The following is a 25,213-nucleotide window of genomic DNA, read 5'->3' as shown; positions in this document are numbered from 1 at the left end:
GTCACTGTTCCCCTTTCTCAAATCCCCATTGCCTTCGTCTCCTCATCAGAACACGATCTGGGCTTCTGCTCTAATCACTCCAGCCCAAATAGCTGTTCTCATTGATCTCAAATAAATGCTCAGTTTCTCACTTTGAAAGGCCTTATGTTTTAGGTTAACATATCTAATACAGGGAGGACTGTATTTCTGTATGCTAAACGGGCAACTCTATCCGGTCCTCTCTGAGGTTGTATCCTGATGGATGTAGGACGCAGGCAGAGTGTGAAGGGTGTTTTGGGCAGGGTCCTAGGGCAAGGGCTAAGGCTCTGAGACAGGGTCTGCTGTAATTACTCACATTCCTGCTGTGGTAGTTGAAGTTATTGTTACCCGGAATCTCCCCAGACCAGGCCTCCCTCGTTCAACGTCTTGTTGCAGTCAAATCACGCCCATCTCAGATTCCAAAGGAGCCTTTTCAGATGGGGAAACTCAGGCGGAGAATCCGGAGCAGGCGGAGACGAGACCCAGAATCTGGCGTGGGTGGGGACAAGGAAGGCCGTACACCTTCAGTGCGGGCGGAGACGAGCACCACAGAGTGAAGTGGGAGGGCGAGAAAGAAACCCAAAAAACAACTAGGGCGGAGTCGAGAACCCGAAAGCGACGTGCGCGGGGCCGGAGCCGGAGACTCAAGGTTCGGCGCGGGCGGGGACGAGAAGCAACGCTTGGGCACAAGGGGACGGCAGCCGGCGCGGGCGGGCGCGGCCTTTGTCTCCTCCTCTGGCGCGCTCCGCGGCTGCACCGGCCCCATGCGCCCGCGGCCCCCCGGCGCCCCAGCCGCTCGAAGCCCCTAATTTGCCCTACCCTGACCTCGTCATGGCCGAAGCTACCTCCGGCTCTGGGGGCACGTCCCTAGAGGGCGAGCGCGGCAAGAGGCCCCCACCAGAGGGCGAGCCTGCAGCCCCGGCGTCCGGAGTTCTGGGTAGGTGTGCGGCGGCTGGATCAGTCAGGGTTGCAGGTGACTGGGGTGCGCGCGGCGGCTGCACAGGGAGGGGAATTGGGGTCATCTGCCTCCGACCTGGAGTCCAGTCGAGGAGCCTGTCTCCTCCTGGCACTGCGGCTGCGGCCAGGCGGGCGCGGCCAGGACGTTGTAGCGGGAGGGGGTCCTAACGATGAGATACGGACACGCCCCTCCAGACTCGAGGCTGAGCCCCGTTATGCCTTGAACTACCGGATCGCTGCTGGGCAGGGATGCGCTTGAGAGTTCCTCTCCCCAAAGAGTGTAGAATCATACAGTTCTGGGTTCGAATCCCAGCTCTGCTGTGTGACCTTGGCCGCGTGACTTAAATACTTTGGACCTCAGTTTCCCCACCTGTGAAATGGGGATAAGAACCACACCCAGCTATGAAAACTCGCTGACATAACATGGTGAAGCGCACAGGGCTGCGAGTGAGCGCCCTATCGATTGTGGTTTTGGAGGCGGAGCTGGGCCTCAAGAATGAGTAAGATTTGTAAGGCAGGGTCTGGGGGAATGGCATTCCTGGAGGAGGGCCCGCTAGTGCAAGGACTTGAAGGCAAGGAAATGAGCCAAGGCCAGAGCTCCAAGGGCCTTGAAAGCCAGGCTGAGTGCCCAGGAGCCCTGGCGAGTGTGTGAGCCGGGGCAAGGGCTGGAAGCCAGGCTCCTGGTCCTGTAGTGGCCTGATGGCCGGCCTGCCCCCAGATAAGCTTTTTGGGAAGCGGCTCCTGCAAGCAGGTCGATACCTGGTGTCCCACAAGGCGTGGATGAAGACTGTGCCCACGGAGAACTGCGATGTGCTGATGACCTTCCCAGGTACCTGTGCCCACCTGCCCAGTGCCCAGATGGGGATCCCCAGAGTGGGAGTCTGTAAGGGGACTCGGACCCTTCCTGGCGAGAGTCATCAGTCCCTGCACCCCTTGGCAGATACGACGGATGACCACACACTGCTGTGGCTGCTGAACCACATCCGTGTGGGGATCCCCGAACTCATAGTGCAAGTCCGCCACCACCGCCATACGCGTGCCTACGCCTTCTTTGTCACCGCCACGTATGAGAGGCGAGTCCCTGTCCCTGGCCTCTCGCTGACCCTGCCACCCAGCTCCCCGCCCTTCCAAACACCAGCTACAAGGTCCAGCCACTCTGTGTTTGACTCAGGTGACCAGCAGGTGCACCATCCCTAGCTCTAGGATGGAGAGCCAGGGCCTTCCCATAATCCACCTCCCCTCCCCTCCCACAGCCTACTCCGAGGGGCTGACGAGCTGGGTCTGCGTAAAGCCGTGAAGGCCGAGTTTGGTGGGGGTACCCGCAGCTTCTCCTGCGAGGAGGACTTTATCTACGAGAATGTGGAGAGTGAGCTGCACTTCTTCACCTCCCAGGTGCTCAGTCTCTGCCCCCAGCGCACATCCCGCGCATACCTAGCCCTTCCCTAGTCTGCAGGCGTTACTCGCTGTGCTCACACCCTGTCTCCTGTAGGAGCGCCAGAGCATCATCCGCTTCTGGCTTCAGAACCTGCGTGCCAAGCAGGGTGAGGCGCTGCATAACGTGCGGTTCTTGGAGGACCAGCCAATCAGTGAGTGAGGCGGGGCCATCCCTGCACGTGTGGGGAGTTGGGTGGGTTTCTTAGAGGAAAGCCTATCAGGGCAGGAGGGCGGGACCTAGATACAACAATTGAGCTAATGAAGAATTGGGTAGAGCCTGGAGCTAGATTAAAACAATGAGCTGGAGGGGAGGGGCGTTGGCCTTAGCAAAGGGTGTGCTTATCCCCCAGGAGGCAGGTCTACGAGAACTTTTTCTGAGTCTCAGATAAGGAGAGGGCAGGACCATGGACAGCATTCTTGTATACTGTGCTGTGCGGCCCTGGGCCTCAGTTTCCCCTCCTGGAAACCAGCTGCTGCAAGTTCACTTTCTGATGCCAACTTTGCACCATTCCTCAAATATTCAGAGCAGTGAACCGAGCCCAGTGGCTTTATTTAAGAACGTGGTTGCCCACTGGGACCCCACCCTTCTAGGTTTCCTGCACTCTTTCCCACCTGTGCCTGTGCCTGCACCTCCCAAATTCTGAAGGAGAACCAGATATTCCACCCACCCAGAACTCCTCTCCTGGGAAGAGCCTCTGCAGGTTTAAAAGCAGGCAAAAAGTTGTGGCTTGGGTTTCAGCCAAGGAGGTGTGGTCAGGCCAGGAAGAGGCAGAGGGGCCAGGGTCACCCATTGTTGTCCCCCAACAGTTCCTGAGCTGGCAGCCCGTGGGATCATCCAGCAAGTGTTTCCAATCCACGAGCAGCGCATCCTGAACCGCCTCATGAAGTCATGGGTACAGGCCGTGTGTGAAAACCAGCCTCTAGGTGTGGCCTGGGCCAGGGGCTGTGCAGGGGTCCCAGGAGGAGGGCAGGGCTGACCAGGAACCCCTTCCCACCACCCACCCCTGCAGACGAGATCTGCGATTATTTTGGTGTGAAGATTGCCATGTACTTTGCCTGGTTGGGCTTCTACACGTCAGCGATGGTGTACCCGGCCGTCTTTGGCTCTGTCCTGTACACATTCACAGAGACCGATCAGGTGCCGGGCGTGGGCTGGGTGTGGGCTGGGGCACCTTAGTCACCCTCGCCCCTGGGCTGGTCTGTACAATAGCTGAACCTCCCTCTGCCACCCCCAGACAAGCCAAGATGTGTCATGCGTGGTCTTCGCCCTGTTCAATGTGGTCTGGTCAACGCTGTTCTTGGAGGAGTGGAAGCGGAGGGGGGCAGAGCTGGCCTACAAGTGGGGGACACTGGACTCACCAGGGGAAGCCATGGAGGAGCCACGGCCCCAGTTCAGGGTCAGTCAGAGGCTGCTGAGTCCAAGGACTCCAGGAATGGGGGTTGGAGGCAGGGAGCACTGGAGGAGCAGACAAGAGGCGTGAGACCCAGCTGTAGCATCAAAAAGTCTGTGCCAAGTGTGGAGGCCCTGTGTGCTCAGAGGCAGAGGGTGGGCAGTTGGAATCGAGAGACAGGGAAGGGTGTACCTGGTGGGGGCAATGGGAAAACAGTCATGGGGAAACTGACTTCAGAAGATTAATGGGGGTCGGGGGGCACGGGTAGCCCCTCTGCCTCAGGCTGGGCCTAGCCCCTGCCCTCCCCCAGGGCGTGCGACGCATCAGCCCAGTGACACGGGCCGAGGAGTTCTACTATCCACCCTGGAAGCGGCTGCTCTTCCAGCTCTTCGTGAGTGTTCCCTTGTGTCTCACCTGCCTGGCCTGCGTGTTCCTGCTCATGCTCGGCTGCTTCCAGCTGCAGGTGATCTCTGGTCCCCAGCCTGGCCCCGCCCTGGACCTGGTGACCATCTGCCCAGGTCCAGCCTGAGCTGAGCCCAGCAGCCAGGGTGACCCGTGAACCTCCTGCCTCTGTAGGAGCTGGTGCTGAGTGTGAAGGGGCTGCCTCGCCTTGCTCGGTTCCTGCCCAAGGTTGTGCTGGCCCTGCTGGTTAGCATAAGTGCTGAGGGCTACAAGAAGCTCGCCATATGGCTCAATGACATGGGTATGCCCTTTGAAGGGGGGTCCCTGCTGCCCAGCCCCTGGGGGGTGGTCCCTAATGCCCCAGCCCCTTGGGGGAAGGCCCAGCCCCTTGTGGGGAGTCCAGGCCGCCACCCTCACTCACCCGCTTGGCCCCCAGAGAATTACCGGCTGGAGAGTGCCTATGAGAAGCACCTCATCATCAAGGTGGTTCTGGTGAGTAGCAGCCAGCAGGTGGGCACAGCAGGACTCCTGAAGATGGGGCGGCAGGGTGACCACCCGCCTGCTTCCCACAGTTCCAGTTTGTCAATTCCTACCTGAGCCTCTTCTACATTGGCTTCTACCTCAAGGACATGGAGCGCCTAAAAGAGGTGAGACCATGGCCCAAGGCAGTGGCCCCGCCTTCCCGTGGTGGCCAGCAGGGATCGGGGGTGAGGGGGCCGGGCCTGGCCCAAGGGGTCCACAGGCTTTCCAGCCCTTCCCCTCTCCTCCATCCTTTTCTCCTCTCTGTCCGTATGTCCATCCACATGTCCTCTCTCTGCCTGTCACCCCCATCTGTCTGTCCACCTGTCCTCGGTCCCTTCACAGCTCCTGCTCGTCCTGTCCCTGTCCCAGAGCCTCGAGCGGCAGCTGCGGGCGGTGCTGGCCCCGCTCGTGGCCCTGCGGTTCCACCTGCTCCTCCTCTCCCTCCGGGGCCTCCTGTGCCTGGCCCGGGCCAAAGTATGGGCAAATGGCGAGCCCAAGGGGCCTCGCTGGGGCGGGCAGTGTGGCTGTGCTGGGGGTCTCATGACAAGCTAAGGGTGCATGCTATGAGGGGCTGGGGCTCCACTGGTGGGGAGCAGATGGCAGGGGCCCCCAAAGGCCCTGGGCACTGGCTGAGCTCCCAGGTGGCTCTGTAAACAGGGTGGCCTCGGGCTTCCAGCAAGGTTGACTAGGAGCGCTGTGGCTGGTTGGGCTGTGGCTGGTGGCAGGTGAACAATGCTGGAAGCTGCAAAGGCTGGGGACTTGGTGTCCAGGGTCATCCGAAAGGGTGGAGTTAGGAACTGGGCTCAGAGAGTGTCTGGAAATGTGTTCTGAGAGGGCGGGGGCCCCATCCCACTAGCCTGTCCTGGTTCCCAGGGCCCTGCCTATTCCCCATGTGGCCCCTCTTCTCCCTCTTCCTGCCCCCAGATGCTGGCCACTCTGCTGATCACCCGCCAGTTTCTCCAGAATGTGCGTGAAGTCCTGCAGCCGCACCTGTACCGGCGGCTGGGCCAAGGCGAACTCAGCCTGCGGGCCGCCTGGGAGCTGGCCCGGGCCCTGCTTGGCCTGCTCAGCCTTCGGCGCCCTGCACCCTACCATCTCCAACCCCAGGCTGAAGAGGGTGGTGGCAGTGGGGGCGGAGGGGGCCGCAGGTGTCTCAGCGGGGGCTGTGGGGCACCTGAGGAAGAGGAAGAGGCCACAGTGGAACGGCGACCCATGGGGGAAGGTGGGGAGGTGGGGAATGGGTCCAGAGGGGATAAGGAGGAGGAGGAAGATGAGGAGGAGGAGGACGAGGAGGAGGAGGACGAAGAAGAGGGTGAGGAGGGCAGCCTCCTGGACTGTGGGCTCCGTCTAAAGAAGGTCAGCTTTGCTGAGCGGGCAGTCGGAAGACATCGGCCCGGCCCAAGCCCAGAGGCCCTCCTGGAGGAGGGGAGCCCCACAATGGTGGAGAAGGGGCTGGAGCCAGGTGTGTTCACACTAGTTGAGGAGGATGATGAGGCAGAGGGGGCTCCTGGTAGCCCTGAGCGGGAGCCCCCAGCTGTCCTGCTCCGCCGGGCTGGGGGCGAGGGCCGTGACCAGGGGCCAGATGGGGGCCCAGAGCCAGACACCGGCTCAGGTGACTTGGCCCGGAGGCAGCGGCAGCAGAATCGGTCCTCTTGGATCGACCCGCCTGAGGAGGAGCACTCGCCCCAGCTCACCCAGGCTGAGCTTGAGAGCTGTATGAAGAAGTACGAGGTAAGGCAGGCGCCTGAGGGTGGAGGCAGGGCCCGAGAAGGGCGGGTGCACACTGGTGGTAGAGGTGCTGGAAAATAACAGGGCCCTTGGTGTAGTCAGGAGCCTGCCGAAGGGGAGGCTCGGAGTCCATATGGGATCGTCTATGGGAGGCGGGCTTGGCAGAGAAAGGTGGTCTAAGGGAGGAGGTGTCCTGGTCTAAGCAGGTGCCCACCCGCAGGACACGTTCCAGGACTACCAGGAGATGTTCGTGCAGTTTGGCTACGTCGTGCTCTTCTCCTCTGCCTTCCCCCTGGCTGCACTGTGCGCCCTGGTCAACAACCTCATCGAGATCCGCAGTGACGCCCTCAAGCTGTGCACGGGGCTGCAGCGGCCCTTTGGACAGCGGGTGGAGAGCATCGGCCAGTGGCAGGTGTGGGAGGGCCAGGGGCTCCAAACCGAGGTGCACAGGGAGACGGGGTGTACCAGGAAGGAACACAAGGCCTGTAGAGGAGGGCTGACACCGCCTGAGCCCCACCGTGTCCCCCTGCAGAAGGTGATGGAGGCCATGGGTGTCCTGGCAATTGTCGTCAACTGCTATCTCATCGGCCAGTGTGGGCAGCTGCAGCGCCTCTTCCCCTGGCTCAGCCCCGAGGCAGCCATCGTGTCCGTGGTGGTGCTTGAGGTGGGGCTGGTGGCCAGGCCAGGGAGCTGGGTGTCTGGTGGGCTTCCCCAAGCCTTCAGCCTCCAACCTCCTCCTTTGTCACCTCAGCACTTCGCTCTGCTTCTCAAGTACCTCATCCACGTGGCCATCCCTGACATCCCAGGGTGGGTGGCTGAGGAGATGGCCAAGCTTGAGTACCAGCGCCGGGAGGCCTTCAAGGTACTCAGGATGGGGCTGGGCTCTGTTCACCTGTTCCGCTCAGTGGACCATCTCTTCGCCTGGCTTGCAGCCATGGCCTTAGCAGGAGGGCAGGTGTGCAAAGCGTGGTATAATTGGTGCTCTAAACAGACCTGGTCCCTTATGGAATCATGGGTGTACCCTGTACCAGGCTGGCAGTCTGAACATTCCATCACCACCAGCTTGTCCAGCGGTGTCCCATTCAGGGTCAGGGACATAGCTGATGCTTCCTAGAAGCCCAGCCTCTGCTACGTTCCCCAGAAAGCCTCAGAGGGGGTTCATGAGCTCTCCGGCACCAGTCCCTGGTGCTCGCCATGGTGATGGCGATGTCCTCTGTCCGTGCTGCTCATGTGGCCCTGCACAGCAGGGGCCACACACACTTGCGTTGGCATTGACAGAGCCACATGTGGCAACTGGACTGGCCGGTGTGTACTCTGGTCTGTGCCAGCCATGGCTCTGTCACTTGCCGCTTTTCCAGAAAGCAGAGAGCCACCGAGGCCCATTATCTGTTTATACTCCCCTAGTTCCTAAGATGGTATCTGGCACATGGCTGGGGACAGACAGTTAGTGGCCAGTAAATGTTCTCTTGTCAATTTTCAGAAAGTATTGGTGTGAGTCTAGGGATGTGTTTGGTGCCCAGTAAGTGTTTAGATCTCTCCTCACCTCCACAGAGCCCCAGGGTGGGTCAGGAGATGGAGTGAGCCCCTAGGAAGTGTTTGGATCTTTCCCCACTTCTCAGAGAGTTCAAACACCCTCCCTTCCCAGTCCCCTAATGGCTTGCTCCACCCACAGAGACACGAGCGCCAGGCTCAGCACCACTTCCAGCAGCAGCAGCGGCGGCGGCGGGAGGAGGAGGAGCGCCAGCGCCACGCAGAGCACCACGCCCGGCGAGAGCGTGACACCAGTGGCCGGGAGGAAGCCCGGGCTGAGGGTGCGGGGCTGGACCCTGCTGCCCCTGAGAAGGCCTCAGCCAAGGCCAAGGGCAGTGGGGTGGGCAGCCATGGTTCAGAGCGACCCAAGCGCCCAGGGTCCCTGCTGGCACCCAACAACGTCATGAAGCTGAAGCAGATCATCCCGCTGCAGGGCAAGTTTTTGTCATCAGGGGCCACATCCTCCTCAATGGCAGGCACAGGGCCCAGCCCCACCGCACGGCCAACCCCTGCCCAGTCACCCACAGGCAGTGATACCCGCCTGCCGGCCTTCCTCAGCTTCAAGTTCCTCAAGTCACCCGAGGCCCGGCGGGATCCTGAGCGTAGCCACTCACCACCCAAGGCCTTCCATGCGGGCAAGCTCTTCCCCTTTGGTGGCGGGGCCCGGGCTGAGGCTGGGGCCAATGGGGTGGGCGGGCAGATCCGACTGGACGGGACCCCTGGCGGTGGCAGTGGCAGTGGCGGCAGCGGCAGCGGCGGCCGGGCCCAGCGCAGTGGGCAGGTGGACGAGGCTGCTGCTGAGGAGCCAGACGCCCTCCGGCCTGAAGAGGAAGGCTCAGGTCACAAGCTTTAACTCGGGGGTGGGGACTCTGGGCTGGGATTTGGGTGTATGGCAGGCTAGCTAGGTCTGGGGAGAGGGGCTGAAAGGGGACAGAGGAGGCTTGGTCACTGATACTGGTCGTGGACCTGGATCCATGTTACCTGAAACCTCTCAAAGCCTGCTCAGTCTCTCTGGGACCCTTGAGTACCTGGAGCCCTGTGCCTGACCCTCCTCACCCCAGGGAGGGATGCCAAAGTCCCCCATCCCGTTGCCCTCCCAGGGCACCTGGCCCACCAAGCTCCAGGCCAGAAGTGAGGGAGGCCCCTTCACCACCTGGCCCAGCCTCTCCTTATCCCATGAGACTCCACACCCAGCTTACTCTGGGGGGGACTGGACCCCCCCAACCCTCTATGCAAGTTCCCAAACTGAAGCCCAGTGTTTGAGGAAGACTTCCTGGAAGGGGAGCTGGGGCTGCCCAATCAGGGAGCTCGGCCAGCTTGGCCACAGGCTGCACCCACAGGCCTCACCCCTGGCCTCTCCCACCTAACTTGTACCACCCCCAGCCAGGGGTCCGGCAGCCCATTACCAGGGAGCTCAAGAGGTAGAAGTTGCAGGACCAGGGATTTAGGTCTGAAGTCAGAGGCAGTTTTTCAGACTGGCCTCTCCCCGGTGGGGGAAAAATATAGTGCTGCAGGTGGGGGGCGGGGGTGCACCCCAAAACTGATCAGAAGCAATAAGGCCCTGATGTGCCTAGAAGCTGGGGAGGGAGTGCAGGCTGGGCCCCCAGTCGGGTCTGGTGGCAGGGCGGCATCCTCCGGAACGGCCCCTCTCACCTCCGCAGGGACAGCGCTGGCCCTCCGCACCCGCGGCAGCCGGAGCCCCGCACCATCAACGCCAACGCCGCTGCCCGGGCCCCCAACACCACCCGCCAGCTGCTGGCAGTGGGATGGGCCTTGGGGCTGTGGGGGTGAAGGCACCACCCCCCGCCAGGCCCCTGCCACCAACACAGAGTGCCAACCCTGTGCCCTGGCTGGGCCCCTGCCTGCCCCCCAGCCCCTGCCAGGGGATGCCAGCTTCTACAGCCTTGCGCCTCTGCCTCTGCCAACATCCTCTGAGTTCCCTGCGGCCTCTCCCAGCCCCAGCCCCCAGGCTGTGTGCTGGCCCAGTGGCTGGCACTAGCTCTGCCATGTGCCCCGCCTTCCTGTTCTCATGCAGCAGCAGTCACCGATGGTGGCCACCACCCAGAAACACACGCTTTGGGCCCTGGGCCCCCAGTATTGGTCTCCCCTTCCTGGGGTGAGGGCCCAGCCCCCCTATCTGCCGTTTTCCTTTTGGCTAGGATGGGGGATATGAACCTCCCCCAAAAAACAAAAGACAGAACAGGCAGTTATTTATTTGTTTTTAATTTATTTTGTCATATTTTTGTAAAACGGCAGAAATGCAATAAAAAGAATATTTCAACAGTGCCCGAGGACAGAGCAATGGAAACGGTTCAGGGGCCCGGTAACTTGAGGTTGACACTGGCTCTTGGGGCCTGGTGAGCCTGAGGTGGGTGTCCTCCTTGCAGCCTTGGTGCCTCCTAAGAACTGGGTCTGGAGGCCACACGGGAAACTCCAGACTGTACCACCTCGGAAACAGCCCAGATTGGGGGGCCGACTCCAAGCCCAAGGCCCTGGGAGGAGCTACTGAGCCTCAAGCCCGCTGTGTCTTCAGCTTCCTAAACAAAGGAAGAAATCTCAAAGTATTGAAAGGACTCAGGAGTTTGGGTGCCGGGCCTGGGTCCTGAGTTAGCTTCAGCCCTGCAGGGTGACGAGTGACACTGACCCCTCTCAGCTGAGCTTCCTGGCACACCCGCCACCCAAACTGCCATCTGAGGAGCCGGGGCAGTGGGGAGGACTTAGGGGATGAAAGCCAGAAGGCACCTTGCGCCCAAGTTGAAATGTTGAGGGGGTGCTGCATTTCAGAGATCCCTGGACAGGGTGGAGTGGGGGGTGGCTAGGATGCCCCACTGTGGGACTGCTGTCCTACCCAAGTAGCTGGGGTTTCCCCATGTGATCAGGGACAGATGGGGCCTCTCTCCACACCTCATCCACACCCAAAGTCTTGGAGCCTGAACAGGCCCCACCCCAGGACTTGGGGAGCCAGCGTGAAGGGGAACTGTGGAGGGCCCTGAAAGAGAAATCGGGGTTCACTGGAGGCAGGAGAGCAGCCTGTGCAAAGGCACAGAGGTGTGGGAAGGCAGAGTTTGGTGTTTGGGGAGCAGAGTAATGGGGGCCCTAAAGGCAGGAGGAGTGGGCAGAGGCCAGCTGAGGGGCCTACACCCGAGAAACCACAGAAATGTCTGGGTGGGGCATGGCTGTGGCCCCCCCCCGCCACAAATGGCACTGGCATGATGCAAAGGGGAACCAGGGCCAGGAAGGCAAGGGTGCAGGTGTCACCTGCTTCTGCTCTGCCCCATGGCTTCTCAGACATTAACAATCAGCAACTCCGTGTGCCGGCCCAGGGTCGGCCCAGCCCCTGGGAATGGGATTCCTAGTGGGCCAAAGAGCCTCTGGGACTTGGCCACATCTGCACAACCACTGGCAAGCTTGCACTGCCCAAGCCCTTGCCTTGTGACCACAGGGACCCAACACGGAGGCCCTGGTGCAGAAACTGCCCAGAGCTGGGAAGTATAACCCCTTGCCCTCACAACACAACTGGGTGGCCTACGCTGGTATCTGCCACCCAGGGTGGTACTAGGCAGCCCAGACCCAAGCAGTCTGTCTCAGGAAGGACCCTCCATGAGGAAAACCTGGAGCAGGCACCCCTTCTAGCTCCATGACCCAACTCCTCACCACCCCCTAATACTGCAGTCCCCATCCAGGGCTGGTGGGGGAAGCAGCAGCCTCCCCCGCCCCACCCCCCTACTCTGGGCCTAGTGCTCAGGGCCTCAAACCTTCTGCCTGGAGCCTGAAAGCCCCCTTCGCTCCGCTGCACTCCATGTATCTTCTTCTGGAACCAGGGACTGTCTCCACAGTGGCTGGTGGGCATGCCACCCTGCTTGTCAATGTCCTGGGTGTGGGGTCCACCACTGCTCTGTCTTTGGTGGTGCGGACGGTCTCTTGGGGGTGTCCTGATCATCAGGAACACTTGACAGGTGAAGCAGAAGGGTGGGTCCAGGGAGGGCATGGCTTTGGGCAAGACGGCTGCAGCAGGCCTGCAGGAGAGTCCAGCTGGTCCTGGGGACCCAGCTAATGGAGGCCCCTCTTGGCTCCTCTTGGTGATGATGAGACAACTCTCAGTGGCTTGGTCCTCTGGGGCCGAGGCACGTGGAGCAAAGACGCAAGAGCAAGTAGGAAAGATCCTTTTATTGGGGTGGACACGGAGCACGCACCAGTCCATGATAAAATGACTTAAGAGAAAGATCCGGAAGAGCTGACTTCTCCCTGTGGCGAGCTCTCAGAGCAGGGTCCGGGCATAGAATAGGTCCCGGTGGAACTAGAGTCAAGGCCGAGTCTTTAAGGCCAGACCAGTGGACGGAAGTGGGGAGAAGGGCCCCACCCCAGTCACCCAGCTGCAGCAGGGCTCATCTCTAGACACTCACAGACAGACTCTGGTTCTCCAGAAGACTGGGGAGCAGGAGGAGGAGGTCTGGGGTGGGGTGGGACAGTGAGTAACAATGTTGTTTTTTAAGAAGCATCTACCAACATCACACTACGGGGTCTGACCCTTTAACCATCGCTCGGTACATTTTACAGCATAAATAAAGACTCAAGGAAAATAAATACATCGGCTCCTATGAGGTTGGAAGTGGTGTGCATGGCAGGGTGTGGGCGGGCAGGCCGGCGGGGCGGGCGGACAGGGTGCTTACACACGGCAGGCGGGTGAGGAGCAGACAAGACAGGAGGCACCTATCGGGGAGTGTGAGTCTTAAGTGTCCTCGTGCATGTCTGGGCTGTCGGTCCGTGCGACTTTTCGGGGGGGAGCCGAGCTCTCACCCTCAAGGTCCACTTGCTCCTGGTCTCTCTTCTTGGCAGCATTCTGGGGGACAAGGGAAGGAGAGGGCCATTGAGACTTCACTTGGCTAACCTCCCCAAATCCTGCTGCAGGGGTCACAAGAGCTGGGTCTAGAGGGACGAAGTCAACCCAAGGCCCCTGGTTGGGCAGCCCCTTGTACCACCGGACCTGCCCCACTAAGCCACAGTCCCTAGGGGTTGTGGGCCTGTAATGAGCGCTGCAAAGAGTCACCATGGCTCACAAGGACCCACATACGGCCCAAAATGTCCCGAGAAGTTATGCACCCTGCTGAAGGACAGAGGGCCCTCGTGAGCCCTGGGGAAGCCCATGCACTGCCGCAGGAGAGGAAGGTGGCCCCAGTTTGGGAAAACCTTTCCCTACTGGTGGGAACCAAGGCCTGTGGGGCTGAGGAGGGGCTAGCGTAGGCCAGGAGCTCATTTTCTAAGCAGTCACTTCACCATGGGGTCCTTCTTCCATCCCGCCCAGAGCAGGTTGCTGTCACATGTTCAATGTTAGGTGAAAAAACAAACTGATCTTGTTACGAAGCAGTATGTGGAGATTTTCAATAAAGAAAGAAAAAACATCCGGCATGTTAAAAAGGAAGCCTCTCCAGGGGAGGGGAGGGGAGGAGAGATGACTTTCCACATCAGCCACACACTCATGTACCACCTGGATTTTAATCATGTGCATGTTTTGCCACTGAAGAAAGACTCCAGATAATAACACTAGCGTCCAGCTGCCACCAGGGCTGTGCTGGCTACAAGCCGCAGAGGCTGGGTTTTGGAGGTGCCTGAGCCTTGGTACAGCTGGCCAAGCCCCTGCCCGTCCAAGCATCAGAGCTCTGTGGCCTCTGCACTGCCATTCCCTCTTCTGGAACATTCTTCCCTCTCCTGGACTGCCTATCAAACTCCTATTCAGCCCTCAAGATTTCATTCGAACCCTTGATCTCCCAGACCCATGTCCCTCCCCCACTCAGAGGCCCTGTGCTGGTCACTGTGTTCCCCAAGTCCCAGCACCCAAATCCCACGAGCCTCACCTTTTTGTCCCATTGCTGATGTAGATAGCGCAAAAGGATGTTCGTTTTTTCTGTCACAATGACTAAGGAAGAAAGAGGAAAGATAAAGTTGTAGGAAGAGGCTACCAGTAGACAGCTGCAGATGGTCCAGCCTCCATCCTGGCCAGCACTGCCTTTCCCAGGATGGTGCTCATCCCTCCTTGGCCTCCAGAGCCGTCTCTGCCCTGAGTGGCTTCTCTGGGACTCAGGTCAATACCCCAACCTGGAAGTTTTCAGGAAGCCAAGCATTTTCCCTCCTGAGCCCACAGTGACTACCAAGGGCTCAAGCCAGTTGCTCTGGGATCCCTGCTTCTCAGAAAGGTGGAGTCCACTACTGCATTCAGGTCTCCACACTGAGTCTCAGGAGGGGCTCCTGCCCGCAGGCTCATGCATGTGTTTCCCCAGGCCAACCAGCAGCACAGATCTACACAACTGCACCCCAGTGACCACGGAAGCCAACCATCAGGGTCCCTGTGCATGCTCTTCCGTGGCTAAAATAAAACACTGTGGCCCTGGCTGGTGTGGCTTGGTGGACCGAGTGCCGGCCCTCGAATCAAAAGGTCTCCAGTTCAATTCCCAGTCAGGGCACATGCCTGGGTTGTGGGCCAGGTCCCCAGTAGGGGCTTGTGAGAGGCAATCACATATTGATATTTCTCTCCCTCTTCCTCCCTCCCTTTCCCCTCTCTCTAAAAATAAAATAAAATCTTTAAAAAGAAAAAATGAAAATAAAAAACATGATGACCATGATAAACTGCTTCCCGCTCTGCAGGCTCCAGGCCTTTCCCTGCAGGCCCTTCCATCTGGATAAGCCCTGCCCATGCTGTCCACCCAGGCTGGACCAGGTCTCTGCCCCACAGTAATTGTTTTGGGGTCTGTGTCGTGAAGCTGATAGGGGACACCTGTCAGGTGATGGGGAGAGGGTCAGTGAGTGATAGACGAGGGCCAACTGAGGCCCCCAAGGGGCTGGATGTGGATGTCAGAGTGCAGAGATGAGGCGGGTCCTGCAGCAAGCCATGCTTCCTGCTGTTCCCAAGGGCTAGGAGCTGACCAGCATCCCATGAGCCACCTCCTGCACTACCCTCCAACCTTTCCCCTCAGCAGCCTGCACAAGACAGAGTGACGGGCCACTTACTCTGTTCGGATGGGTACTCCCTCGTGGGCAGGTAGACTGAGGGGCGTCGATTCTGTGGGAGGGTCCGGAAGAGGTGGATTAGAAGTATGGGGTGATGAGAGTCCCCTAACCCGTTGATTCGGAACCCACCCTCCAATGCAGATCAGAAAATGTGTAAAGATCTTAGGTGGAGATGGGCTTAAAGATCGGCCTCTGCTCCCAGCAAGATGCTGATGGGGAAGTGCACATCACCCCCCCGCCACACCCATAGCTCCCTGAACCTGTACTCACCGAGGCTTTACACACAGAGTCAGCATGAAATCGACTAAAATTGCTTTTGTTGTAGACGGGCAGTCCTTTCAAAAAATCTGCCTAAAAGACAGGGAAGACGGTAAGTGAGAAACCCCGCAAGGGCCAGCCCTGGAACACCTGCGGTGGGAGGTCAGGCTTCCAGGTGACTTGCAGTGTCCTTCTTTCTGTTGTGTTGTAAGTTTCTGGGAACACATGCTTGAGCTGGCCACCTAATGTGTACACTGTATGACCAGAGAAAAGTAACCAAGCCCAAAGGAAGTGCACGTTCTACCTCAGGTCCTCACAACAGCCCTGTAACCTGGCAAGAGGTGGGGAAACTTAGGCTCAGAGAGCACAAGTCCATTTTTTTAAGTCACACCACAAATAAGCAGCAGAGTGAGAAGATGGACCAGGCGTGTCCAACTGCAGATCTATCCTCTGTGCCTGGCTGAATATTAAACTCCTGGTCTTGGACTTCCGGTCAAGATGGAGGTAGAAGTAGACACTCTTCACCTGCTTGTGCAATCACATAAAGAAGCACAACTAAACCTCATAACAAATAACACCCAGAACTGTCAGAAAATCAAGCTGTATAGATGTCTGACAACCAAGGATTTAAATAAGCCACATTCATCCAAGATGGGTAGCAGGGGCGGAGACGCAAAGACAGGCAGAGAGGCACAGTGGCGCAGAGAGGTGGTGACGGCAGAAGAGACATGGGCAGTCCCATATTCTCCTGTGGTGGATAAAACTTGGTGTGGGGGATACCTTTGGAGCCAGAGATCTCAGTCCCAGGCCAGACCACATAGCCCAGGGTTCCAGCACCAGTAAGAGAAATTCCTTCTGGCTATAGAAACCAGTGGGGATTGGGGTGGCAGAAGAAACTGCCATATTTTCAGGAAACTCTGCTTAAAGGACCTGCACAGTCTTAAAACCTACATAAACCCGCCCACTCTGGGATTCAACCCCAGGGCAACAGCTGGAAGGGCACCAGTCACATATAGGAAGTGGGTGAAGTGACTGGAAAAAGAGTGAGTGCCAGGCAAACCTCCAGAAGCCAGGCAGCAGCACAGTCCCCTCTCCGAGCCCTCCCCCCATGCAGAGTCACAAAGGGGTGAAGCAGCTTGCCCCGCCTGGTGATTACCTAAGACTCTGCCCCACACAATTTACAGGTGCCTTCTCAACAACAGGCCATACTACTAAGACAGGGAATCAAAGCAGCTCTACATAATACACAAAAACAAACACAGGGAGGCTGCCAAATTGAGGAGGCAATTAAGGCCCAAATGAAAGAACAAAACCAAACCCCAGAAAAAGAACTAAATGAAATGGAGAGACAGCCAACCTATCAGATGCAGAGTTCAAAACACTGGTGATCTGGATGCTCAAAGAACTCATTGAGTATGGCAACAACATAAAGGAAGAAATGAAGGCTACAGTAAGTGACATAAAGAAAAATCTACAGGGAACCAACAGAGAAGGGAAGGAAGCTGGGATTTATATTAATGATTTGGAACAAAAAGAAGAGCTAAACATTCAACCAGAATAGAATGAAGAAACAAGATTCCAAAAAAAAAAGCGGACAGTATAAGGTGTCTCTGGTACATTGCCAAACATGCCAACATCCAAATCATAGGGATGCCAGAAGGAGAAGAGGAAGAGTAAGAAATCAAAAACTTAGTTGAAAAAATAATGAAAGAAACTTCCCTAATTTGGCAAAGGAATCGACACATGCAAATCCAGGAAGCACACAGAGTCCCAAACAAGCTGGATCCAAAGAGGAACACACCAAGGCACATATTAATCAAAATGCCAAAGGTTAAAGATAAAAAGAGACTCTTAAAGCAGCAAGAGAAAAGCAAAGAGTTACCTACAAAGGAGTTCCCATAAGACTACCAGCTGACTTCTCAAAAGAAACTTTGAAGCCTAGATGGAACTGGCAAGAAGTATTCAAAGTTATGAAGGGCAAGGACCTACAACCTAGATTGCTCTATCCAGCAAAGCTATCGTTTAGAATGGAAGGGTAGATAAAGTGCTTTCTAGACAAGATAAAGCTAAAAAGAGTTCATCATCACCAAGCCCTTATTATATGAGACATTAAAGAGAATTACATAAGAAAAAGACCAGAACTATGAACATTAAAAATGCAACAAATTGCTGTCTGGTGTGGCTCAGTGGATTGAATGCCCCCATACAAACCAGAGGGTTATAGGTTTGATTCCCAGTCAGGGCACATGCCTGGGTTGTGGGCCAGGTCCCCATTAGGGGGCATGTGAGAGGCAACCACACATTGATGCATCTCCCTCTCTCTTTCTCCCTCCCTTCCCTTCTGTCTAAAGATAAATAATTAAAATCTTAAAAAAAAAGGCAACAAATTCACAATGATCAACTGAATCTAAAAAAATAAATACACAAAGTAAGCAAACAACCAAAACAGGAACAGAATCATAAGTATGGAGATCACACAGAGAGTTATCAGCAGGGAGGGGGAGAGGGGAGAATGAAGGAAAAGATGCAGGGACTAAAAGCACAAACAGTAGGCACAAAATAGATAGGGGGATGTTAAGAATAGTATATAAAATGGAGAAGCCAAAGAACTTATCAATATGGCCCATGGCCATGAACTAAGGCAGGAAGGATTGCTGGAGGGAAGAGGGGTATGGGACAGACAGAGGGAAAAATTGGGACAACTGTAATAATCAGTAAAACATACTTCAAATTTTTAAAAAAGATTATCTTTACTTATTTTTAGAGGGGAAGGGAGGGAGAATGAGAGGCAACAAACACCAATGTGTGGTTGCCTCTCATGCACCCCCTACTGGGGATCTGGCCAGCAACCCAGGCATGTGTCCTGACTGGGAATCAGATCTGCAACCCTTTGGTTTTCAGGCAGGCACTCAATCCACTGAGTCACACCAGCCAGGTTAATAAAATATACTTCAAAAAAATAAAAGAATAAACTCCCAGTCTTGTCTCCGTTTCTCCATCTTTAATAGATACCCAGATGGAGAATGTCTTGTCCACCATAAAAAACCCCACGTGCCACCATGGCAATAAATGGGAGTGATGACCAGAAGCCTGGGTGAAGGGGGCAGGGTGGCTGAGACAAGAACTGGGAGCCCAGGACTGACTGGCTCCCAAGTTCCAAGAAAACCCGGAAATCCAACTTCAGTGGTATAGCATCAGGCTTTTAGGGTTGGCTGAACTTTTTCTAAAGCACTGTGTGGGTCCAGGGTCAGCTTAGGGGCTGCCCCTAGGGTTCCCACACCCAAAGGCTGCCCCATGAAGGGGAGGCCTCCCAGGGTAAATGCCCGAGACGAGAGGGAGCAGGATGCTCCTCCCTGCCACCTTTTGCCTGGGGCAGCCCCAGAGATCTCAGGCCCACAAAGTGCTAGAGAGCCAGCAACAGAATTCTTTCATGGACCGACTCTTGAAAAGTCCTTTACCCCTGGGACTCTGGGGTCAGCTTGTTAGCTGACACTGGGCAAGCAAGGGCGAGGGCTCTGGAGCAGAAGGACCCTGACTCTGGTGGGGAGAGGGGAGGGGGGACAAGACTCAGCCACAAGATGGACAAATAAAAGCCAGTGGGAGCAGTGTCTACCTCAGGAAACTCAAGCACAAAAGCATGGGGGTGAAGGGGAAGGATAAAGGCCAGGAGCTGTGGGCAGAGAGTGACTTCTCAGTAGAGCAACAGTGTAACACTCTCATCTTGCCTGGAATGGGACAGCCAAGGAGGGGTTTCCCACATGGCCTGCCCCCGACCAGGGGCTTTCTGGTCTGGAATCACTCTGTCATAAGAATAAGGAAACTGCCCTGGCTGGTGTAGCTCAGTGGATTGAGGACGGGCTGCGAACCAAAGCATTGCAGGTTCGATTCCCAGTCAGGGCACATGCCTGGGTTGCAGGCCATGGCCCCCAGCAACCACACATTGATGTCTGTCTCTCTGTCTCTGTCTCTCCCTCTCTCCCTCCCCTCTCTAAAAATAAATAAAATATTTTAAAAAATAAGGAAACTGAGGCAGAAAGGTCATGACACTCATCTGAGATGATCCAACCCCAACAAGAAAATGAGGAAGACAATTTGAATCCAGATTTGCCCTCAGAGGCCAAGCTCTTGTTATGTGACATTCCAGTGGCTCAGTTTCCCTGTCTGAAATTCAAGGCCTTGGGGGTCCATCCCCATCCATCCCCATGCCTGAGCCTAGGTGCTGCATCCTTGGGAAAGCCACTGTTCAGGTGATCTGCCACCACCCTCTGAGGCAGGCAGGAACAGGTATCCTCACCTCTGGGGCACCCCCAGTGCGAGCCCCAGTGTGGACAAGCATCCTGCTCCCACCCAGGAGGTGGCTCTCCCATTTGGGTGACCTACTGCTCCAAAGACAGCTCAAAGCCACTCGCCCCTGCCTCTCCTGCCCCAGCTCAACCCAAGACTATGGGGCCAGCTTCATTCAGCCAGCCAGGCTTTCTGGGAACCCTCCTATGTAGCAGACCCAAGCCAGGCACCAGGGCATTGGGAGGGCACAGCAGACCTGCTCTTGACCCCAGGAGCACCCCATGCAAGGCACAGAGGGATGGATCAAGGGACTGCACAGTGAATGTAAAATGGGCCCGAGAAGAGGGTACCCTGAGATGCTGTGTCACACCCAAGGCAGTGAGGGGAAAGTCTGCTGGTCTGGAGGGGAGGGGAGGAAGGGTCAGGGAAGGTTGCAGAGCAGCAATGACACAAGTGCTGAGACTTGAAGCATGAGGACGGGGTCCTTATCTTGGCTCAAAGCCCTTCACAGCTTTGGCTGAGCTTGGTCCTCACTTGCCTCCTGCCACAAACACATTTAGCCCACACTGGGCCACCCTCCAGGAATGTTCCTCTTTTTTCCATGTGGGAAACACCTGCCAACCTCTCTGCCCAGCTCAACAACAGTCCCCTGCCCCTTCCTTCTCCACACACCTCAGGGGCCTCTGCCAGAGCTGCACTCAGACCCTGAGGAAGGCATCTGTTTACATGCTCACCTCCCTTGCTAGACTGGCGCCTCCGTAAGGGCAGAGGGCAAGGAAGGGCTGATTTCACCCTGATGGGGCTCACATGGGGCAAGCAGCGGAGCGTCAAAAGGGTCAGGGGCCTCAGACCTGCACTCAATCCAGTCTGGGCTCCTCCCTGGCTACATGACCTCCCAGCCCAGCATCTTGTCCAGTGAACCAGGCAGGGGTCACAACAGGGCTTCCTGCAAGGCTTGTTCTGAGTCTCAGTAAGACACAGGGAAAGAGCTTCGCACAGAACTCTCCAGAATGAAGATGTTAGCATCACTGCGTTTGTGTTGAATAAATGTACAAAGATAGGATTCTGCCTGTACTTCCGGTCAGGTAGGCAGGGAAACAAGTCCTCAGACACAGAGAGAAATCCTCACCTCAGCCAGACAAATCCTAGCCACAGCTCAGCCCAGATGCTGTCCACTGCCTTGGGAAACACTTACTGAACATCTGTGTGTCAGTCCCCCTCTGGACAGCCCACAGTGACCCAACCCATGCAAGGTGAGGAAAAGAAGTGTTGTGCTAAAAGAGAGACGCTGAGGCTGAAGTCACCAAGGGGCCCTCTGAGGAGGTGCTGCTCACAGGAGGCAGAGCATTCCAAACAGGAGCAGCATGTGAAACAGCATGGGGGTGGCAGGGACCTGAAGGGTGAGGACATGAAAACAAAGCCAGTGTGGCTGGAGCTCTGGGCGGGAGGAGTGCAGAGACTAGAGTTGAGGTCATAGAAGTGGGCAGGGGTCTTGGGTACTGGGACTTCATCTGGGTTACAACAGGAAGCTTCTGGAGCATTTTATAAGTTATAAAGAGTTATAATATGGTTTCAGGCAAATTACAAACTGCCAGTGGGGTAGATGGAGACAAGGAGACCAGGGAGAAGCCTGGCGCAGACATCCAGACAGGAGACGGCAGAGCCTGGGCTGGGGTGGGGAGCCGTGGAAAGACTGAGGTCGTGTCCTGGAGGCAGCGCCAACAGAGCCCTCTTACAGGCTGGGTGTGGGCAGAGAGCTTGCAGTGACGAATCCAGAACACCACCCAGGCTGGGGTACCCTAATTCTAGGAACCCACTTTTCCATCTCCTTCCTGACCAGCAGTCTTCTTTTGCTCATCCCAAGGACTGTGATTTGTGGGTTGAAACCCTGGGGTTTTGACTTGTCCAGACAAGTTTCCATCACCCCTGTCAGCCCTGCGGATGCCAAATAGTGGCAGGTGGCAGGGGTGGGGCTTCAGCCCAACTCCGAGGCTGGGTCACCATTTCACTTTTACAGGCTGGGAAGCTGAACCCCAAAGAACCACCACACCCAGAACCCAGGATGAGCGAGTGGCCCAAAGGGGATTTTAAAGTCCCAACTAGCAGATGGCATTATCCCCGATTCAAGATGAGGAGGCCAGGGAAAGGATGTCACAGGCCCGGAGTCACCCAGCTTATCTGTTAACTTCACTGTCTTAAACCCTTTACAGCGTCATTCCCTAAATTGTCACAACCCTATGAGGTCTGGATACGAAAAAAGATGAAGTTGCTCCCTCTAAAGGGCAGGTTGGCGCCCTGAATAGTGGGGTGGGGCTAGGGCTCTGGGGGATCCAGACAGTCTGCGATGTCGCACTTCCTTTGGCGACAAAGAACGCATGTCACGAAGTCAAGCCCCCTCCCCCGTCCCGACGCCCAGACCGGCCTCCCAAACCCTCCCGAACAGGAGGCCGTGGCCCGGCGCGCCGAGAAAGAGGCTAGAGCTGAGGGTCTCAGGAGACACCCCCCATCCTCACCGTAGGCGACTTCCAGAGGAGCCACGACCCGGAAATGAATGAGGTGTGAGGGCCTACACACCCAGGTGGGGTCAAGGGTCGGAGAAACCGGGGCGGGGTCAGCAGGAAGCTCACAGAGGGGCCCAGGGGTCGAAGGTTATAGGTCAGAGAGAGGGGCGGGGTCGGGCCTGTGGAGCGGGGCAGAGAAGTAGGGGATTCGGGGATTACTGGAGGTGGGCGGATCGCGGCGCCATTTTGTCGCGCGAATGGGGAGCTCGGGCCTGGCGGCCGCTCTTACCATCTTCTGCTTCCTCCGTCGCCACCTCAGCTACCGCCTCAGCCGCCACCACCGCCACCACAGCCGCCTTCTTAGCCGCCGCCGCACAGTAACTTCCAGCCACGGCACAGCCCACCCGGATGGCGCCCTTGCCCTTCCGTCATTGGCCCGTCCTTTAGCCCCGCCCTAAAATATGCGGTCTCTGCCCGCTCCCACTGGCCACTTACCATAAGTCACGTTCCCATTGGTTGCCACGCCTCCTTCTTCGTGGTCAAGTTCGGTTGAGAGAGCAAAACCCCGCCCGGGACTTGGAAGAGATAGGGCGGCAAAATCCGGAAGTGGGCGGAGGCCGCGCCCCGGAAGCTTCTTGGGATTTGTAGTTTGCAACTCCGGGGGTTGAGCAGATCTGTAGTTTATTTGTTACGCTTTTTCATATGGTGTCTCTTCGGGTTCCCACCGCAGCCCCGGAAGACAGGGGCCCACCGCACCACTCCCAGCTTCCCCCGGGCCCCAACCTTAGGTTCCGGCTTACCTAAACAGCTCCCGCACTAGTTCTTTAAAAGTCATTTGTCTTTGAACTGACAAATCACTCTTGTTCAAATACCTCCTGTGGTTCCCTAGTCCCCCCAAAATCCAGCCCCACCTCCTCGGCTCCAAACTTTGGACCCCACCAGTCGCCCTCGTCCACCTTTTATCTTGACCCCTGTGAAATCCCTTCTCCCTTTGGGCATCCTAAACCTTGCGACCTCCTCTAGGAATCTTTCTGAATGCATTTCTCCCAAAGCCAAGTCAGGAGCCTTCTCTAGGTTCCCATAGCCCTGTCTCCGCTGTGTTCACTTTGCCTGCGTACCAATCAAGCCCCTACCCCCCAATCCTCAAGTGACAGACGGGTGAGGACAAGGATTCAGTAGGAGGAAGTACAGAATAGGTTACTAAGTGAAAGCTAAATATTATTACCCCAACAGGAACACAGCAAAGAATTAACACCTTATTTTATAGGAAACAAATGAGCCTCAGAAGGCTAAGGTCTTGCTCAAAGTTATACATCAAATCGCCAAGGCACAAGTGAGGTTTCAAATCCCTTCCGCCTCCTCACAAGCCTTCCCAGACCTGTGAAAGTTATATATGACAAGTGGAAATTTAGACATTTAATGATATTAAGGAATTACTGACTTTGTCTAGGTGTGAAAAGTCTTGTGATTACGTTCTAAAGGCCCCTTATCTTGGAGAGATGCACTCTTAAACATTTACAGAATAACCGGATGCCTCAGATTTGCTCCAAAAACAAACAAACAAAAAAACCCCACCACCACAACAACACAGGAAGGGGCAGGGCTGGTTGTAGGTAATTGGTGGTCAGAAATGGGTGAGTACACGAGGTTCACTGTACTATTCCATGGACTGTTGCAGTATGTTAGAAACTCTTCCTGTTTCAAAAGCATAAAAAGGGACTTGGCAAGGTCTGATTTCCCACTCGCCCTTCCAGTCCAACCCCACAATTGGAGGAGCACTCATGTCTAAGTCATCCAAACTCCCCACAAAAAACAGCAGCAGGGAGGAAAATGTTTTAATGGGGATGGGGGCTCCCATCGGCAGCGTCGCGCTCAATGACTCAACGATTTGCGACCCTTGAGCATGCGGCGAAGGATGACCTGGACGCCGGCTGGCGTGCTCAAGCGCTTGATCCAGCCGTGCTTGTGCTTGCGTTTGATGTTGCTCGGCTGATACTCATTCCCGCGCGCCTTGCCCCGGCTTGGCTGCGTGCCGGGGAGTCCCCAGCCTTCAGATAGTCCCAACAAGGTCTGGGGCTGGAGCCACCTGCAGGGGTAGAGAGACAGCGAGAAGGGTCAGAGGGGTCGCTAAGTGACTTCGGTTATGCGCTCAACCTCTCCAAGCCTGAATTTCCGGATCCGAGCCGGGACCGAGCCTGGCTGCAAAAGGCGCTCAGTAAGTGCGTAAGGCAGTAGCAAGTTGTTTGGGAGGCAAACAGCTGGGCCTAGCCCCCGATACCGAGATAATTCCCCTAAGGACTCACCTGACACCCAGTATCCCCGCCGACCTACTGACAGGACACAACAGGCGACTCACGGGCATGCCCAAGAGAGCCATGTCTAGCAACTGAGCACGTTGACACCCGCGCCAGCTATTCCGAAACTCACAGGCTCCGCAGCTGCGGAACAGAGACTTCTGGGAAATGTAGTTTCTTCTACAGCGAAGCCTTCATTGCTGCGGGAGTCTCCCGGAGTTGTAGTTCTACTTCTTGCGCGCCGAAGACGTGACTGGCGGTACCCACAGGATAGTGTAGTTTCTCCTGTGGACCAGTAACAGTAGAACGGCTTGCCTTCGTCTTGCGCATGCGTACAAGCATTGTGTCCCGAGGTCTGCTGGGAGTTGTAGTTCCTTCTTCCGTTGCCTGGCAGAGGGTGCCTTGGGGTGGCGGTGGCGCGGCTGGTGGCAGCTGCAGGAAATGGCTAGTTGATCCTCCTGCCTCTATCGGGAGCCAGGCAGATGGCACACAGCTGGCTGGCAGCTTTCCTCTGGCAGAGAGCCCAGGAGGCCTGAGCTTGAGTTGGCTGGATGTCCGTAGGGTAATCCCTGCTCCTCTCCGGGATCCAGTTGCTGTCTGTAAGCTTGCAATCTTGCCGTTGGCAGTGCCCCAGTTAGGACTCTAGAAGGATTTTTCAAATACTCAGATCTAAGCCCATTTCCTTCTCACACACACATTGTCCCAGGGAAAATATCCAGCTCTTCGGGCAGGCTTGTGAAGCCACACACACAAACCATGAATTTGGCCACACCCTCATGTCTGGTATTCTCCTATTCGCCTTTTTTAAATCCCTTTTCTGATATTCTCTCCCTAAACGCTGCCCCCACATGGCTCTCCTCACATTCTCCAGGAAGACCCGGGGCCTCTCAAA

At 56.6% G+C, this 25,213-nt stretch overlaps 3 protein-coding genes across 4 annotated transcripts; 1 reads left to right on the top strand and 2 right to left on the bottom strand.

Annotated features, from left to right (window-relative positions):
• Positions 1 to 612: 612 nt before the first annotated feature.
• Positions 613 to 10,164, top strand: ANO8 (anoctamin 8). 2 transcript variants are annotated; one of them, XM_028519147.2, is made up of 18 exons: positions 614 to 955; positions 1,694 to 1,804; positions 1,916 to 2,048; positions 2,229 to 2,367; positions 2,465 to 2,561; positions 3,217 to 3,333; positions 3,420 to 3,547; positions 3,645 to 3,806; positions 4,111 to 4,263; positions 4,377 to 4,503; positions 4,639 to 4,694; positions 4,775 to 4,849; positions 5,649 to 6,455; positions 6,673 to 6,864; positions 6,985 to 7,116; positions 7,204 to 7,314; positions 8,125 to 8,821; positions 9,644 to 10,164. In XM_028519147.2, the coding sequence occupies exons 1-18, from the start codon at positions 850 to 852 to the stop codon at positions 9,979 to 9,981; spliced, it is 3,681 nt and encodes a 1,226-aa protein (XP_028374948.1). In that variant the 5' UTR covers positions 614 to 849; the 3' UTR covers positions 9,982 to 10,164. The 2 variants fall into 2 exon arrangements, with proteins under 2 accessions (XP_035888420.1, XP_028374948.1); XM_036032527.1 differs by lacking the exon at positions 1,694 to 1,804 and having other exon boundaries at positions 613 to 955; positions 1,805 to 2,048.
• Positions 10,165 to 12,130: 1,966 nt separating this feature from the next.
• On the bottom strand, positions 12,131 to 22,465 carry DDA1 (DET1 and DDB1 associated 1). Its single transcript, XM_028519148.2, has 5 exons — positions 22,317 to 22,465; positions 15,255 to 15,335; positions 14,985 to 15,036; positions 13,835 to 13,896; positions 12,131 to 12,822 (listed from the first exon to the last, which is right to left on the bottom strand). Exons 1-5 carry the CDS (start codon positions 22,317 to 22,319, stop codon positions 12,712 to 12,714), a joined length of 309 nt encoding a protein of 102 aa, XP_028374949.1. The 5' UTR covers positions 22,320 to 22,465; the 3' UTR covers positions 12,131 to 12,711.
• Positions 22,466 to 23,272: 807 nt separating this feature from the next.
• MRPL34 (mitochondrial ribosomal protein L34) lies at positions 23,273 to 24,650 on the bottom strand. The gene is made up of 2 exons (XM_028520834.2): positions 24,331 to 24,650; positions 23,273 to 24,113 (listed from the first exon to the last, which is right to left on the bottom strand). Exons 1-2 carry the CDS (start codon positions 24,402 to 24,404, stop codon positions 23,900 to 23,902), a joined length of 288 nt encoding a protein of 95 aa, XP_028376635.1. The 5' UTR covers positions 24,405 to 24,650; the 3' UTR covers positions 23,273 to 23,899.
• Positions 24,651 to 25,213: the final 563 nt, after the last annotated feature.

The sequence above is a fragment of the Phyllostomus discolor genome, chromosome 8 (genome assembly GCF_004126475.2).
Source record: "Phyllostomus discolor isolate MPI-MPIP mPhyDis1 chromosome 8, mPhyDis1.pri.v3, whole genome shotgun sequence".
Lineage (NCBI taxonomy): Eukaryota > Metazoa > Chordata > Mammalia > Chiroptera > Phyllostomidae > Phyllostomus > Phyllostomus discolor.
This window is presented reverse-complemented; position numbering and strand designations above follow the sequence as displayed.